The following is a 17,685-nucleotide window of genomic DNA, read 5'->3' as shown; positions in this document are numbered from 1 at the left end:
GTTACGTGGACATTGTCAAAAAGTTGACCGCAAGTTTCCTTTCAATAAATAGTTTTAATTGGCATGTAAAGAATGCAAATGAAAGGTGTTGAAGCATCCTCTAGAAAAAATGAGTGAAAATTTCTCAACTTTAAATGTTCAAAGTATGCAAATTTCAAACTTGCATAATCAACCTTAATAACTATCATAAAGAACAAGCATCACCAACTATAATACAAAACTAATCAATTTAAATTTATCAATTTGAATAGTTTTAGAATCAAACCATAAATAAAAGAGGATTGAGAAAATAGATACTAAAACCAACCCAACTTAAGGAAGGAGTGCATAAATTATTTCAAAGTTCATATATATGATAAAATACACAAATACTTTTGGGGATATTTTAGAAAATCCACGTTGAAAGATAAATAAAGCCACCCTTACTAAATACACTATCAATACTTAAATAATGGTGAAAATAATTAAGCTATTATTTGGTTTTTAACAAGCTTATACATCAATAAAATAGATGATCGGTCTAATGAATGCACAATACTATTTCCTCCATGTGTATACCTCATCCACAAACATGTTATGGATATCTTAATTAGAATTATTCATGAGATCATGCAAGGAGATATTAAAACCTTATAATACTAGCCTACTCAAGCATCTAAAGCAATATACTATAAAAAAATTCAAGTCAAGGATCTTAAACCATAGAATTTATAATTAATATCTCAAAAATGACATTTTAATCCAATCATTATTTATATGTACAACATGTTTAGTATCAAAGACTTTAAATTAGTGATTTCATTGATGTCATATAGATAATTACCGCATTACTCTATCACAACCACTAACATAAGATGTGATCTTCTAAATGGCATACTTAGTTCTAAGAAGCAATAAGGATTGAGGATTGGCACAAAATAATTCAAAGGGTTAGATGAAGTCATATAGAGCCTTAATTAAAGAAAAATAAAAATCACAAGCAAACCATGGAGCACCAAAAATTGATGACCCTGAACAAGGAGAATGAATAAATTTATACTGCATTAGTGAAATTCATAAATTTAAGATGAGAATGCAAGTCAAATGGTCATTGATTTTGCAAGTGTGAAAATATTCTCTCTTGGTCCCCCACATCAATTTGTGAGACTCTTTATTTGATATTCACCATTAATATGAGAGGTAACAAAATACATTGACAATGTGTAAAAGAACACATAAATTAGTAATAAACATTACACCGTCATATAATACTAAATTAGAAATATTAAAGAAACACTATATTATTCTAATATAATTATTTTATTGTAATATAATTAAAAATGCTAAAAAATTACAATATGTAGATAATTGGGTTGATAGAAAGAAAGAACTTTTACACACTCAATCAACATTCATTTTCTCCTCATTCATGATAAAATTTATTGTCATATAAAGTCATCAATTCTACAACTTACCTCCAACATTATGTTTAGTAAACTATAAAGGAACTATCTCAAGACTCGTTTTTTTCTTAGTTATAGCATATATCGATGGAATGACAGCTAGTCCAAGTAGGGCGGCATACAAATCGACTTATTACTCATATGATGCATACTATACTAATTGGTGAACTTGAATACTATTCACATATTTTGGCAAAGTCAGCGAGTGACTTTTTCCCATTGAGTTGTTTACTCATGTAATAGTGAATATATTCTTGATGTTTGAATTTCTTGTATAGGGAGGGGTTTTTTTCATCCACAAGGTTATTTGCAGGGGCCACTTCTTCATCTAAGCTAGGGTGGTAAAACGTAGCAATAGATAATCTTGTTTTCTCCTTGTTTGTCATTGCTCGATGTTCTATGCTCTTGTACCTCCCATTTGTCATTACCTAATATGCAATTGGACATCATATATTAGATTTAATAAATTAGTTATATTAGAGACAAATTAATCAATAGCCAAATTTACACAACATTTACCTCTATTAGGTCACCAATGTTTATGACAAGAGCATAAGGAGTAGGCTGAATAGGAATCCATTCATTATTCTTGCGAACATGAAGGCCTTCTACTTGGTCATCTTGAAGCAAAAGTGTTATGGCACTTCCATCTGAATGAGGGCTTAACCCCAACACTAGATCAGGTCTAGGACAAGGCGGATACAAATTCATTCTCATAGTCATCATTGAATCTTCTCCAAACTTGCCTTTGAAATAATCACTCCTTAATTGCAAATTTTCAGCAAATAAACTCAAGATAATCTGAGCTACCTTTTCCACATGAGTACTGTACCTCTCCAATGTATTTCTACAATTCCATATTAAAACTTCATTTGGCAGTGATAAAAAAAATTAACAATAGAATGCAAATATAAAGAAAAATGATTTTGTAAAACTTAAATGGCTCTATAAAAGTAATATAAAGTACCTGTAGTCCGATGGCGTGGTTGGCCACAGAGCTAGGTTGACAAGTTTCTTAGGCATAAGTGCCAAAGCCATCAAGTCGCCCCAGTCCAACTTCTGTTTTTCATCAACCACAAACATATTACCATAGCCTTGAGCATCTCCCGGTTGCGGAGCATACTTTTGCTTCTCTTCGAAGGAAAGACCAAAGAACTCATTAGCCACTCCTCTCATGCGATCTATCAAAGAATGTGGAATTCCATGGTTCACAACCTGATGATCACTGCAACATCAGCACAAATACAAACCCAAATAGCAAAAATCCTTGTGGGTTCTAACTATATATTCTTACAGAATTTTATGATACCTGAAAGAAGCCCCACTCTATGCAGGCCTTTGAAAGAATGTCCATCTCCTTCTGTCTTTCATGGTTGTCAGAGGCCAAGAGAAGCTTTTCCATGTCGATTACAGGAACTGTCAAGAGAGAAGGAAGTGGTGTTGAAGATGGCCTCTCATCTTCTGATCTGATGTATCTCTCTGGAATGTCATTGGGTTTCTTTTGTGCAAGTTCTTGCACACTCTCCACAGCAACAAAATGGGTACCCCAGTTTGGACTACTGAAGGATTCACCGGCATTGGTTACAGAGGAAGCCATTTTTCTGTGCTAATTTGCCCACCACCAAAGGAAACCTATCAGAATTAGATTGCAGGCGATGAGAAACACTCCTTGATTGGTATAGTAGGCATATGTTTAATTTAGTCATAGTATAAATAGGTTTGAATGGGACTACCAGACCACGACTGCGTTGTCACATCTCAACGAAAAAGGTTTGAATACGGCGCACACGAGTTAGATTGTCATATCTTGAACAAACTATTTGTAGAAAATATTAGAAAATTTAATCGTTAAACTCACCACAATATTTTTGGAAAATGAAATCGTTATCAAATTAAGGTAGAGATTTGGAGTGCAAGTTAAGATGCAGGAATACATGTCACGTCATATTGTCATCTTGACTTGACTATATGTTTCCATATGTCGGGTGAGTCAAAATAAACAACTAGCAATTCACACTCACTATTTCATGGGCATGTTTCTAGGTATTTATAATGAGTGCATTATGTAATTCAACATGAATCTGGGAAAATATATATATAAAGGAAATTCAATGAAGTCTAGTCAAGAATGAGTTGGAACATATTTTTGTTTAAAATGTTGAACAACAAAAGGTTGCGGTCATGTTTAGACAATCTTCTTCCCTTTTTTCAAAGGTGATATGTGTGGTGTTTCATATGCGCATGTCTTGGGTAGCTAAAGGTTGGAGAGATTCATAAATTTTTCAAATCTATCTTAATCTCAAATCCACATTCTTCAAACTCAAATTACTTTTGAAGTTTATTTTAATCATGTATCCATATTTGAGCTTGTTTAAATATGATAAGGTTTTTTAGCAACCTTGAAGGAACCACCCAATTAGCCTTTGTTCACTTTGTCATCTTAAAAAATTTTAAATCTTTGCATTTCCAACCCTTCCATTACTAAAAATTTACTTAGGTTATGATTTGTTCTCATTTTCAAGTTCAATGTTTCCTATTTCTCTCATTAGCATTGGTAATCTTTATGAAGTTACTTTCTCTCATTTAGCATTGGCAAACTTGTAGGTCTACAGAGACTATTGGATAGATCCAAAAGCATCTTAGATAAATTTTATATTTTTTTGCATTTGAGAGGTTAAAATTTCTTGAAATCATAGACCATAGTAAACTCAAACTCATTCTGTCAATTATATTGTATTTTTTTTCATTCAGTATATTGAAACATATTTGTGTTTAAAATGTTGAACAACAAAAGATCGTGGTTGTGTTTAGACAACTTTCCTCCATTTTTTTAAAGGAGATATGGGTGGTGTCTTTCATATACGCATACCTTGGGTAGCTAAAGGTTGGAGAGATGCACAGATTTTCCAAATGTATCTTATTCTCAAATCCACACTCTTCAAAACCAAATTACTTTTGTAGTTTATTTTAATTTTGTATCCATATTTGAGCTTGTTTAAATATGATGAGGTTTTTTAGCAACCTTGAAGGAACCACCCAATTAGCATTTGTTCACTTTGTCATCTTTGAAGAATTTAAATCTTTGCATTTACAACACTTTCATTACTAAAAGTTTACTTAGGTTATAATTTGTTCTCATTTTCAAGTTCAATGTTTCCTATTTCTCTCATAAGCATTGGCAATCTTTATTAAGTTACTTTCTCTCGTTTAGAATTGGAAAACTTGTAGGTCTAGAGAGTCTGTTGGATAGAACCAAAAGAATCTTAGATAAATTTAATATTTTTTTTTGCATTTGAGAGGTTAAAATTTCCTAAAATCATAGACTAGTAAACCCAAAATCATTTAGTCAAATTATATTGTATTTTCTTCCATGCATTAGAGGAACTCACAAATTGGTTTGAAGGACCAATAAGACTTTGTAGATCTCACCATATACTCTTGATTCCCTTCAATTGTAGTATATGTCACCACCATGTTGCATGTTAAAGATCTACTCACCTAACTACCACCATATAATCAAACTTGAGAGTATAAATACCATGAACCCAAGATCATTCATTGAGCTATATTGCCTAAGGTTTTGGGGTTGATTAAAAATATGAGCATCAAGCAAATATTTTTTCTGATATGAGACTCCTCTAAAATCAAATTAATGAAAATCTTAGGTCAACCAAATGGAAACTAGACAATTTTCAACTTGATTTGTTTGCTCAACTTAATTATGTATGGTATGTGTATACATCCAAATTGAACCTTCCCATATAATTAAATTAATTTTATTATTTAATTAATTATTTTCACATAACCTACTATTTCATAAATTCCCTTAATTAATTAAATAATATAGTTAATTAACCAATTATATCATTCTCTTTTGTTCTAAAGGTTAATTAATTTAATTGATTTTGCCTTAGTCCCCTTTCCTCAATTTTTCACAAATATATTAATTATTTAATCATTCATTAGAAAATTAATTAACCATCTCTTTAATTCTTTTAAGCCTTTTTCCTAATTTTAAATTCCTCTAAATTTCAAACTTGTCATCATCTGCAATATGTTATTTCTCTTTACATGTTAAAGCTTGCACAATATTTCAATAATTATTCACCCACTCTCCATGAATCAATCAAGGGCTTGAATATCATCTTTTACTTTGGCTTTGCATTAGACCACCTCCATCTTCTCAATAAAACCTATTTTTTTATTTTCACCTCCCTCAAGATGGAAAAAGTTAAATCATGCCCTATTTGAAAATCCTAGTACAATCTTCCATTTTCTTATCCAATATCCACCACTAAATCTACCTTCTCGTGACACTTATTCATTTCGTCTTTCTTTCAAATAACTTCCCAATCTAAGCCCTTGATATTTTTGTGATATCTTATCCCTCCATCCCTTTCTTTGCTAAATTGAAATCTTCTCCCTTTATTTTCATCAATTATTTTGCTAGTAAGTTCATGTTATTATTTCTCTCTCAAAAGCTTCAATTACAACAAGATTTTGTTGGTTTCATTTTTGGGAAATCCACATCCTATTATAATCTAAAGCATATTAAATAGGGCTATGATGCACTTTGTTTCGTAAGAATTGTTTTGTAGGCCTATGGTACACAAAGAGACCAATAATAACCAATCTAATAAAACATCATGTTTCTAGTCAAACAATAAAAATATTGTTAATGATGGTATAATGGATACCAAAAATGTCTAAAGAATGCAACAACAAACACCATTCAATGAATAAAAAATAAAAATTCAAAACTATTCAACATACCATAATCATAACATTGGAAAAGTTCGGGAAAAAACCGACCTAAAAAAAAATACGCACCATTAGGAGATCCAATAGAGATTGTGTTTCATAAAGGCATTGAGGTTAACCTGATAAAATTTCCAATGACCTGGAAATAACTCAATGAGAACATTTCTTAACCGACATGCTACAAAGATGAAAAGTACTATTAATACCATAGAGTTAAATGATATGCCACCTCTAAATGTATAAAATTTACAAATCCAATATATACTTGATACAGGTTTGATTGAGATTGATGTTCAAACGTCTAAATCATACAAAGATCAATTGGGTTTATATGTGAAACTGTTTCCTCTACATGAAATGAGGGTAAATATTTTATTTCCAACCAGGCCATCCCTTATACCTACATGAATAATTCCAATATCCTATATGTCTTATTTATTGGGTTTTATTAAATAAAGCCAACCCTAAGTAGCCAATGTAACTATAAAAAAATCCAAATATGACATCACTACACATCACAATCAAGTTATTTTTTAAGAGGCACCATCTTCTTCATCCTTATCCACTTAATATAATATCCTCAACCCCTCATAAAAAATTCCCACATAAATATCCATCCTAGAATTGCTAAGGATCTCACTTGTCCGTAAATAAATACTAGACAAGGAGGCCTTACAAGAATCATGTATCCTAAATGACATCAAATTTCAGTACTAATAAATTTTAAGTCATAATGGGACACATTTCCTTTCCACGTCACCTAATATTCATGGATAAAGACCTACCTTCTTTTGACCCATCCCATAATAAGGCACCTTAAATTGAATCCCTCTTCCACAAACATAAAATCACTACATCCTTATAGATGGTGGATCAAGACTAAACTTATGTACTATCAATTTAATAAAACAATGGGATATCTGAAAGGAATCATTGCTACCAAAAAGATAATAATTATCAAAGTGTGTGGTTATTCTCAGTCAAAAGGAACTATAAAATTGTCCATACAATTTCAACTCGTTATGATGGAGATCACATGTCAAATTAAGACCTTGATATCCTTTATAACATTCTCCTTGACTAACCATGCATACACACCATGCAAGTTATGTTGAAAAGTTGTCATTGATGTCAAAAACTATTTGCATGCATGCATATTGATGAACAAGACAATGCCCAAGACAAATATATGAACAAATTTGATTGCCATATTAAAAAAAACACATCATGTTGAAGACACAAAGAAAAAAACAAGGATCAATCCGTTTATGAGAAGATAAATAATAACAATGTCAACGATTTTATTAAAGACCTTTATGGAAATCAGTATACAACATCAATTTGGACATATTAGAAGACAAAATTGTTAGTGATAAACAACAAGATAGAATGGCATATAGAAAAAAAAAATTGAATAAGACAAAAGTTAAATAAGATAATATTTTTCTTGTATGCAAAAAAAGATAGAAAGAGATATTTCTTAAGTAGGGCTTGTAAAAGAATAAACTTGTGTTAAGTGTAGCATCATAAAATTGCAACCCTTGCAATTTTGACCACGTTTTAGGTCCTCACCTTAGCGACTGCATCTCCCTACTCAATTGGGACCCCTTTCTACATCATTCTTCCAAATCTCCTCCTGTTTCAGCCCTTATGTCACCTTATGACCTTCTCCAAGCCCCAAAATAGGGTAGGATAGGGGCATGGTGCCCCTTGTTAGATGCAATGTTAGTCCTAAAGACACAGAGAGAGGGGGGGCGTGAATCAATGTCTAACCGATGAGTTGAATATTTGAACTTATTTATAACTTTGCAACCCAAATTAATGTATCGGTAAACAAGTAATAATGCAGTAAAGAGAAATAACGGAGACAACATAAATGCACACCATAACACAAGATATTTTGGTGAGGAAATTCAATACATGGAAAACGTCAGTGGGATTTGTGACCCACAATATTTACTCACTAGCCAATATGAATAAATATTACTTACAATAAGGTCCTGCACATGCAGGAAGGCCAACAGCCTAGAGCTCACTGCTCAATGAAAGAGTCTCACTGACTACAAAATGTATAATTAAATCCAAGAAAATGTACTACTCAAAATAGCATCTGCACTGCTTGATTCAGTATCGGTTTAAGCTCAGTCAAAAAACTTAACGAAAAACATTGCCGATATTCGCTCACATAACCTATATTCACTTGTTACAAATTCTTCTCGCTATCTTCTATAATCTATATCAAAATGACCTATAAGATCTCATACACATATGATTATTTACAATACATCATGTGAGCTTACAAATAATTAATTATATTACAATACAATTTGCATAAACAAAATTTTGTCTCATGTCAGTTTGGGTGTCGAGTATGCTTCATTATCAGTGTAAAATGGATGTCAGTGAATGAAGTTTGTTGTGCCTGTTAGTGTCGATAGATGATGTCTGTGTTGCCGGTGAACTTGTAGAACTTGTTACCAATTGGTTGTCATCAATGACAACATCAACCTTTCTCATCTGAGTGTAGAATTCCAACACCCATGTCCCCCTTCGATAAGGGTGTGGCACCCCTGTCCTCCCTCTTTGGGTGGCCCTAAAATGGTTCCATTCGGACCTTGGACCTAATTTTCTATTTGGGATTTAATTTCCCCTATGTCGGCCTTTCGTGAGATGAAAATCTACCCTCTTAGGCAAGTATAAAAGGAGATCTAGTCCTCTTATTTGCATATGCAAAAAATGGGTAAACAAGCGGAAGTTATCCATTATCGTCATCAAGCATTCAAGTGTTCAAGCATTCATCGAGTCTTCTTCTTCTTCATGTGTCTTCTTCACTCATCCATTGGAGAAACATTACAAAATTTATTTGCAAGCATGTGTGTCTTAGGGTTTTGTCATGTTACATGCCATTTCATGCAACACTTATGATTGCATTCAAGAAGAAAAGAAACCATCATCAACAAATTGCAGATCTACAAGGTATACATTTCTATTATTCACATGTAAGTATTTGCAATTACTTTCTTTCAAGGTTGATTCCTCAACTAAGGTTTGACTAAGGCAAACCCCTATCCACAACCCTTCTTCCCTTATTTTCTATATGCAGGCTGCAGGTGCATGCTTGTCATTGCAGACTTACACTTCATTTGTAGAGACGAAAAACCTCTTTCGACTCGTGGATTTTTCGGAGGACTGTGCATAACTTATGCATGGTCCCGATGACTTTTCTGCAAATTTGAAAGGTAGATCTATATCAATCTAAATATCTCAGATCCGATTACAGTGCGATCTCAAATTGGTAGCTCCTTATTTCATCCATTTTGTCTTCCTTTTCTACATAGTTAACAAGTCAACATATCTATCTACAAAATAGGGAAAATTACATTCCAACACTTACAATCCACTTAGCATTCACATCCTTATTCCCTTGGATTTGGATCTAGTGGATTCAACCCCTCTTTTGAATGTAAAGTTCATTTTTGCATCAAGTGAAAATCATCCTAGTGGTTTCCTTTCTCTCCCTTAGGTGGGGAACCACTAGGATCCAATTTTCCACTTTACATTTTGGTGAACCCGACGTCTTACATCTTAATTCTAATTTCTAATTGATCTGAATAATTGCAATTTGAATTTTAAAATTTCATTTCCAAGTTTGATCTTTTTGCAAATTTTAGAGGTTAATTGCATAAAAACCCTAATTTTTCATTTTGAGGAAATTAAGCTTGTGAAGCATAGCATTTTACTTGCTTGTTTTAGATCTAATTTCTATTCAAATATGTCTTTTCATTTTGAAAATTAAGTGGTTAAACAACACAACCCTATTTTTTAAGAATCACCTATTTTTGATCTTTGACTGCTAATTTGACCTATCTAGACATCTCCAAATCAGCTATTTTTTTGGATTCTGCAATAAAATCATAATTTTTATCATCCCTGAAAATTTTTGAAAAAAGTTGGTCAGACTATGTATAACCTACAAATAGTTCCTATCTTTTTTCCAAAAAATTTGGGAGTCAGAATTGACTGTATTTATCTGCTTAAATCCAGGAAATTGGCATACATTATCAATTTTAACACCTCTTAAGGTCCAAAACAAATTCAAATTTCAACACTCTCAACTTTTAAATTAATTTTCATAAAAAGGTCCTCATTTTAGATCATCTTTTTCAAAAAATTGAGATTTTAATTAAGAGACTTTCAATGGCAATCAATGGAATTGATTTATTTTCTATTTCACATATGATTACATTATTTTAACATATATTTATTACAATCATGTGTTGGATAAAGGCTTCTTTCATTTCATGTTGCTTCTTTCCATTCATAACACTTGGTCATATTGTGTTGTTAGGATTTCAAAGTCATTTCATTTCAATTTGATATCAAAGCTTTCATGTATCATTTATGTTGTATTATGGTGATGTTATTAACAAAATGCATTTCATATGTTAATCACCTGAAGGCTGTTGTAGATCCCAATCTTAGAGATCCTAATTCTTGTACCTCTCCTAAGGTAACTTGTGTAAATGAGATGAGAGCTAATGCTTCCACCAATTATCTTTTTAAAATAGAGAAAACATTGGAAAGCAATATGGGCCCATCTTTTTTCTCATACACATACCCTTGACCAAGGGGAGAAAAATCAAAATATTAACATTCTTACATCTTTAGATTTTCCTTATTCTCCTAGGACTTATCTTCAACATCAAAATATATGTAGAGAGGATGATGTTATGCATTTTAGTCATGATCTTTCTCCTCGCATAGAAACAAGTAAAAAAGAGCCTTTAGATGATGCAAATGTTCATTCCCAATCCCCAAAAAGGATAAGCATGATGAGAGAAAGGAGAATATCTCTTCAAGTGATAATCCTTCTTCATCTACAAATCATTTTATTCCCCCTTACACATCAGATTTCAAAGAAATTAATGATCATATTCCCCACCTAGTCATTTGCAACATTCTTATAGTCGTGCCTTTCATATAATAAAAAAACAAGGTTTTTGAGGACAAGGACTTCGTAAATTTGAACAAGGAATTCGTGTCCCTATAAACCCTCCCACACAAGCTACTATAGAACGCCTAGGAAAGGAGACTCCTCTCCCTATGGACAAACTCCTTAGACTCCAAAACTTTCAAAATCATCTCCAAAAACAACCAATCATAAGATCCCGCAAGAATGCTTCTTCTTCAAAACTTTCTTTTTCTCATTTCATCAAACCCACGATCACAATGCCAATGATTACCCTGATTTTAAAAAATCTATTCAAGAAGGCATAGACAATGGAACAATTAGAATCATGGATAATGATCCTTCCTCTTCTAACAATTTTTCTCCTCCATGTCAAGAAGATGAATTTAAACATATTGATCATTCTGAAAGACTAGCTACAAGAATCTATTGGAGATTGAAATATGATAAGAACATTCCTTTCCTCCTAAAAATAAGAACAACAAACTTGAGCAAGTGAAAGGTGATGAATATTACATTTTTCATGATTCATATTCACATTCTCTTGGAAAATTTCATCCATTTAAGAAATTTGTTCAAAAGCAATATGGTCTTGCATGAATTTGTCTTACAATAGATCTAGTTGTATTTCTTGGTAGAAACATAGTGCCTTGGCACTTCTTTTCTCTTCATGTTTCTCTTCACCCGATGATATAAGTATCCAACTTAATTGGGGGATCTTTATCATTTGTGGTGGTGTTATTTCAATTTTAAATACCATGGGGTAGCAACATGAAGTTCACTTTCCTTCTTCTTTCTATGGATTTATCTCTATGTTTTTGCATTATTCATTATTAGATCTCCTTTCTTTCATAGAGTTATTTTTATGTGAGCATATAACTGTTATTTGGTTTTCCTCTTTGCTTAAAGAGGTGCATCTTTAATGAGTAATCCACTTCTTCTCTTGCATTCATTCTCTTGGAGAACTTACCTCTTCTTTGGTTTCAGTTATTCACAAGTATGATATGCCCCCTAGCATGTAATGATCTCTCGTGAAGTACATGTCCCTTTCTTGAGAGGATTTGTTCTATTATGAAGGCATATCACTTGAAAATAATCACCATTAGAAGATGTGTAAAGCTTCTCCTTGTTATTATCACTTGGGGGGTAAATATTTCTCTCCTTTCTCTTTCTTTATATCTCATTTATCATTATTTTTTTAGGGGCTACATTTTTCATATGTGATTATCATTTCTTACAATGGTCTGTTCTTATGACTAATCCCTCTTGTGGGATATGTGATGCTTTTTCTCTCTTCTCTTATAAGATTACCATTTCTTGAGATGTATATTTTACATATACTAATGTTTTTATTGCATGTGTTCATGTAAGTACATTGTGCATTTGCTTATGTTTAATCTCTCTCTAGAATATTGTGTAAGCTCTTCTCGTTGTCCCTACACATGGGGGGAGATGATCTCTCTCTCTTTCTCTAAGTATCCACTCTTTCCTATTTTGCAGATGGTGTGAGTTTTACTAGTTGATTTCATTCATTGTGTGAAATTGTTGTTGTTTTCTCAAGGGTTATCTCTTATACAAGAGGTGTAAGTCCTTGACTACAACCTCTTTCGCACTTGATAATGTACATCTATAATCAATTCACCCATCCCCATTGGGATAAAAGTGACTCATCATTCATCAATAATCCCTTTCACCTAGAAATGGGAGGAAGGATTGAATTCATGTTCTCTTCTATGTTTTGTTCTAGAAGATGTTATATTTGTCTAAGACAATTCCTCTTGGAGGTAGATGTCTTTTGAGAAAAGATCTCTTCTCCTCCAAGGAACTCCTTTACACTTATAGCAAGATATCTCTTTTCAATTATCTTATCCTTGTTTTAAGAGTATTCCCTTTATTGCTTGGATTTATGACATTTTTGCATGATGGATATCTTCTTGGTGTCGAAGGTAGGTATCTTTGTTCTACTTTACTTAAGATATCAACATTAAACTATGTTGACATCTTAAGGCGGGGAACCCACAGTGCTCCTTTTGTATTATATTTCTCTCATGCATTGTATCTCTTATACAATGGGTCATTCTTGGAACCAGAGGGTAGCTTCTTAGAGCAAGATGTCACCACTTTTCTCTTATATAGTGGGTCATTCTCGGAACCAGAGGGCAGCCTCTTAGAGAGATGTCACCATGTTTTATCTTATACAGTTGGTCATTCTTGAAACCAAAGGGAAACCTCTTAGAGCGAGATGTCACCACTTTTCTCTTATCTAGTGGGATATTCTTAGAACCAAAGGGGAGCCTCTTAGAGCGAGATTTCGCCACATTTTTCTTATATAGTGGGTCATTGTTGGAACCAAAGGGAAGCCTCTTAGAGAGAGATGTCACCACTTTTCTCTTATACAGTGGGTCATTCTCAGAACCAGAGGATAGCCTCTTAGAGCGAGATGTGGCCACTTTTTCTCTTATACAGTGGGATATTCTCAGAAATAGAGGGTAGCCTCTTAGAGTGATATGTCACCACTTTTCTCTTATGTAGGGTGATTATTCTTGGAACTAGAGCATAGTCTCTTAGAGCGAGATGTCACACCTTTCTTGATATTTGTACTATAAATCTTATATAGGTTATAGCACACTCGAGCATAGACTCCTATGAGGTGCTTCAAACGTCACTCGCACACACGCGCACAAAGTTGAGTGGAACTAATGGTGTTCTCACTCTCCTCCCTTATTGGATCAACTAGACAAATTCTAGGGGCAAGATGTCCATGGTTCTTTTTGTTCGCCTTTCTTCTCATGGATCACCAAAGTGTGTATTCATGTTCTCTCTCTTCTTCTTCTCATGAACTCATAGTTTTACTATTAATGGTTCATGGATGATGTCGACTTTTCTCTTTTATGTAATTATTGGTGTTTATGTGAATGCATTTGTTTTTGTATTTCAATTAGCTATTTGAGACATTTGAGTATCGAGGTCTCTTTGGCTACTTGATTTGTGGTCTTGTGTTCTATCTTTGCCGTATGTCTTTTGTTCTTTGTCTTGTTCTTTTTGTTTTGTGTCCTCTTGCATATTTTAAAGTGAATTAAGATCCTAAGATTGGGGGCTTTGTTTCTCGAAATTAGTGATGTATTATACTCCTTGTGGTGTTTCTCTACATCCCTCATCTTTATCTCTCTCTTTCTTCTACTTTACCGGCAGTATTGGCGTAAGCCATAATCCTGCTAAAGTAGGACCTAAATATAGCATCATAAAATTGAGACACTTGCAATTTTGATCATGTTTTAGGTCCTCACCTTGGTGACTGCATCTCCCTACTCAATTGGGACCCCATTCTACATCATTCTTCAAAATATCCTCCTGTTTCACCCCTTGTGTCATCTTGTGACCCTATCCAAGCCCCAAAATAGGACAAGCCAAGGGCATAGCGGCCCTGTCTAATTAGGATAGGGGTGTGGCACCCTTGTCCTCCCTCTTTGGGTGGCCCTAAAATGGGTCCATCCGAACCTTGAACCTAATTTTCTATTGAGGATTTAATTTCCCCTATGTTGGCCTTTGGTGATATGAAAATTAACCCTCCTAGGCAAGTATAAAAGGGGATCTATTCCTCTCATTTGCATAAGTGAAAATTGTGTAAACAAGTAGAAGGTCTCCATTACCGTCATCAAGCATTCAAGTGTTCAAGCATTGAACTCAAGTCTTTTTCTTCTTCACGTGTCTTCTTCACTCATCTATTGGACCAACATTACAATATTCATTTGCAAGCATGTATGTGTGTTAGGGTTTTGTCACGTTGCATGTCATTTCATGCAACAATTGTGATTACATTCAAGAAGCAAAGAAACCATCATCAACAAATTGCAGATGTACAAGGCATGCATTTCCATTATTCACATTTAAGTATATGAAATTACTTTCCTTCAAGGTTGATTCCTCAACTAGGGTTTCACTAAGGCAAACCCCTATCCACAACCCTTCTTCCCTTCTTTTCTATGTGCGAGTTGCAGGTGCGCAACTGTAATTGCAGATTTAGGCTTCATTTGCATAGACAAAAAAACCCTTTTTGACTCGTGGATTTTTCGAAGGACCGTGCATAACTTACGCATGGTCCTGACGAATTTTCTCCAATTTTGTAGGGTAGATCTGTATCAGTCTAAATATCTCAGATCTAAATTTACATTGCGATCCCAAATTGGTAGCTCCTTATTTCATCCATTTTGTCTTCCTTTTCTACATAGTCAACAAGTGAACATATTTGTCTACAAAAGAGGGAAAATTACATTCCAACACTTGCAATCCACTTAGCATTCAAATCCTTATAATTTCCCTTGGATTTGGATCTAGTGGATTCAACCCCTCTTTTGAATGTAAAGTGCATTTTTGCATCAAGTGAAAATCATCCTAGTGGTTTCCTTTCTCTCTCCCAGGTGGGGAACCACTAGGATCCAAGTTTCCACTAACAATAAAATATTACTACCAATTGTATTTGACTAGAAAGACATGATTAAAATATTAAAGGGTGCAACCTTATATTAAAAATTAATACATTCCAACTGCAACAATAAACATGTCTAAAATGGTGTGATTAGAAAAAATTTATGATCTTTTATTATTGAAGAGATATGTTTATTAATGAAAATAAAAGTCCCTAGGGAATCAACCCTCTTGGAAAAGATAAAATCATTTTGAGAAGTTGTGAAGAAGTCTTATGTTGAGGAATGGGAGAAAAATAAATGCATTTGATACACTAGCAAATGAAGAGAAATTTTTAAGAATATTATTTATAAATTATAGAAGGAGAATGTGAGAAGGTTTGTGTTAGATTTGTAATTAGATTTTTGCCAAGATTTGAAATCAATTTTGTGAAATATTTATGATTATAACTATAACAGATTGGAGAAGAGATTATAGTAGATTAGAAAAGAGAACTATATTAGATTGGAAAAATAGAGTTATAGAAAAATTCTTTAAAGAGAAATCTATATTGAATGACGGGTTGGTACCTCTAGTGAGTTGCTGCTCACAAATTGAATAATGGGTTAATTCCTGTAGTGGATTTCTGCTCACAAATTGAATGAATGGTTGGTGCCTCTAGGATTTATAATAAGAAGTTTAATAAAAGCAATACTTTTTCAGTGGTTTTCTCTTGCAAGGGTTTCCACGTAAATTGCTTTGTTATTGTGTTTCTCATTATTTGATTTATATGTTTTAAATTTGATTAAATCTTAGAATAATTAATTAATTTTCAAAAGGAAAAAGAATATTATTATATTGATTCACCCCCCTCTCAGTATATTAATGATATGTTCATCAAGTTACATCTTCCATGTACCACCAAAGCTTTAAATTCCTATAAATGCTACTATTATAGCCATTATTTATAACTAATAACCCTTCCAATACTATGAATCCTTAGAGTAAAGCTACAAACATTCACATCATTACCCAATAAATTACGCAGACACCTAATCCTTTCTAGATCCATCTTCACTCAAATTCCCATCTGCCTCACATACCACTCTCAAGATCAAAGATCAAATCACTAACACAATATGTGGAGAGTTACAACTACATGATTCCTTCTATGTAAGGAAACCCCTTTCACCTAAGTCTCATAGCCAATAAAGTCCTTCTAAAAGAGCACTTGGAATAAATGTCCATTCCAAAGTTTCAAAAGTTGGGGGATCTTGGATAAAGAAATAATTAAGGAAGACACAAAATCATGGCTAAATGTCCTTTGTCCCTTCCACCCACATCCACTTTAACCTATAGAGTATCTCACTCTAATATAATCGCCATTAATAACTTTTAGACCTTAGGCATCTCTTTCTAAAAATCTATCCCCCTCCATAGTCCAATTTATGAGCACTATACATGCCTCATCTGACTTGGGCTAACACTCTAATCATTTGGACATGACAGTCCCTAGCTAAACATTCATATCCTCGTCCTCTTATCATCCCCCATCTCTCGATACCTCCAACTCTTCATCCCCCCTTCACCAAATCCTCAAGCATCTACCTCCATATCCTCCTCTTCACGGAAGTTTCTCTTCCTCTTCCTCCTCCTCCCATCTTTCCTTTTACTACATCATCATACCTTTCCATCCTCCTACAAACTCATATCTCTCTACAACCCTCACCATCACCAACACTGCAACTCATGAATTCTACTAGAACCTATAGCACTATCATTCAAATCAACCAGTGTTCTTCCCACCATACATCATATACTAATGTGGTCTTGTTGCCCCTATTTTCTATTAGCCAAAATTAAATATTTTGTATTAAATCCACTACCTAGATAGTCAAATGCATGCATTTCATAAGAATTTTTCAGAATTGGTTACCATGTTGTTTCAATCAAAGGCCTTAATTTTTTTGTCTTGTGGTAAGTTGGTGGACATGTGTTTCATCTTCACAAGGCATTAATTCATCATGAACACCCAAGTCTAATTGGACAATGCAATTTGATGGTGTTGAGTTCAATCTCAAGTGCCATATTTGCAAATCATCCTATGCA

The 17,685-nt window shown here is 33.5% G+C and overlaps 1 protein-coding gene across 1 annotated transcript; it reads right to left on the bottom strand.

Moving 5' to 3' along the window:
* Positions 1-1,426: 1,426 nt before the first annotated feature.
* LOC131044778 (protein SRG1-like) lies at positions 1,427-3,100 on the bottom strand. The gene is made up of 4 exons (XM_057978212.2): positions 2,752-3,100; positions 2,410-2,657; positions 1,962-2,289; positions 1,427-1,870 (listed from the first exon to the last, which is right to left on the bottom strand). Exons 1-4 carry the CDS (start codon positions 3,037-3,039, stop codon positions 1,619-1,621), a joined length of 1,116 nt encoding a protein of 371 aa, XP_057834195.2. The 5' UTR covers positions 3,040-3,100; the 3' UTR covers positions 1,427-1,618.
* Positions 3,101-17,685: the final 14,585 nt, after the last annotated feature.

This window comes from Cryptomeria japonica, chromosome 7 (genome assembly GCF_030272615.1).
Source record: "Cryptomeria japonica chromosome 7, Sugi_1.0, whole genome shotgun sequence".
In the NCBI taxonomy this organism is placed as follows: Eukaryota; Viridiplantae; Streptophyta; class Pinopsida; order Cupressales; family Cupressaceae; genus Cryptomeria; species Cryptomeria japonica.
Note: the sequence above shows the minus strand (reverse complement) of the source record. Positions and strands in the feature narration are given on the sequence as shown.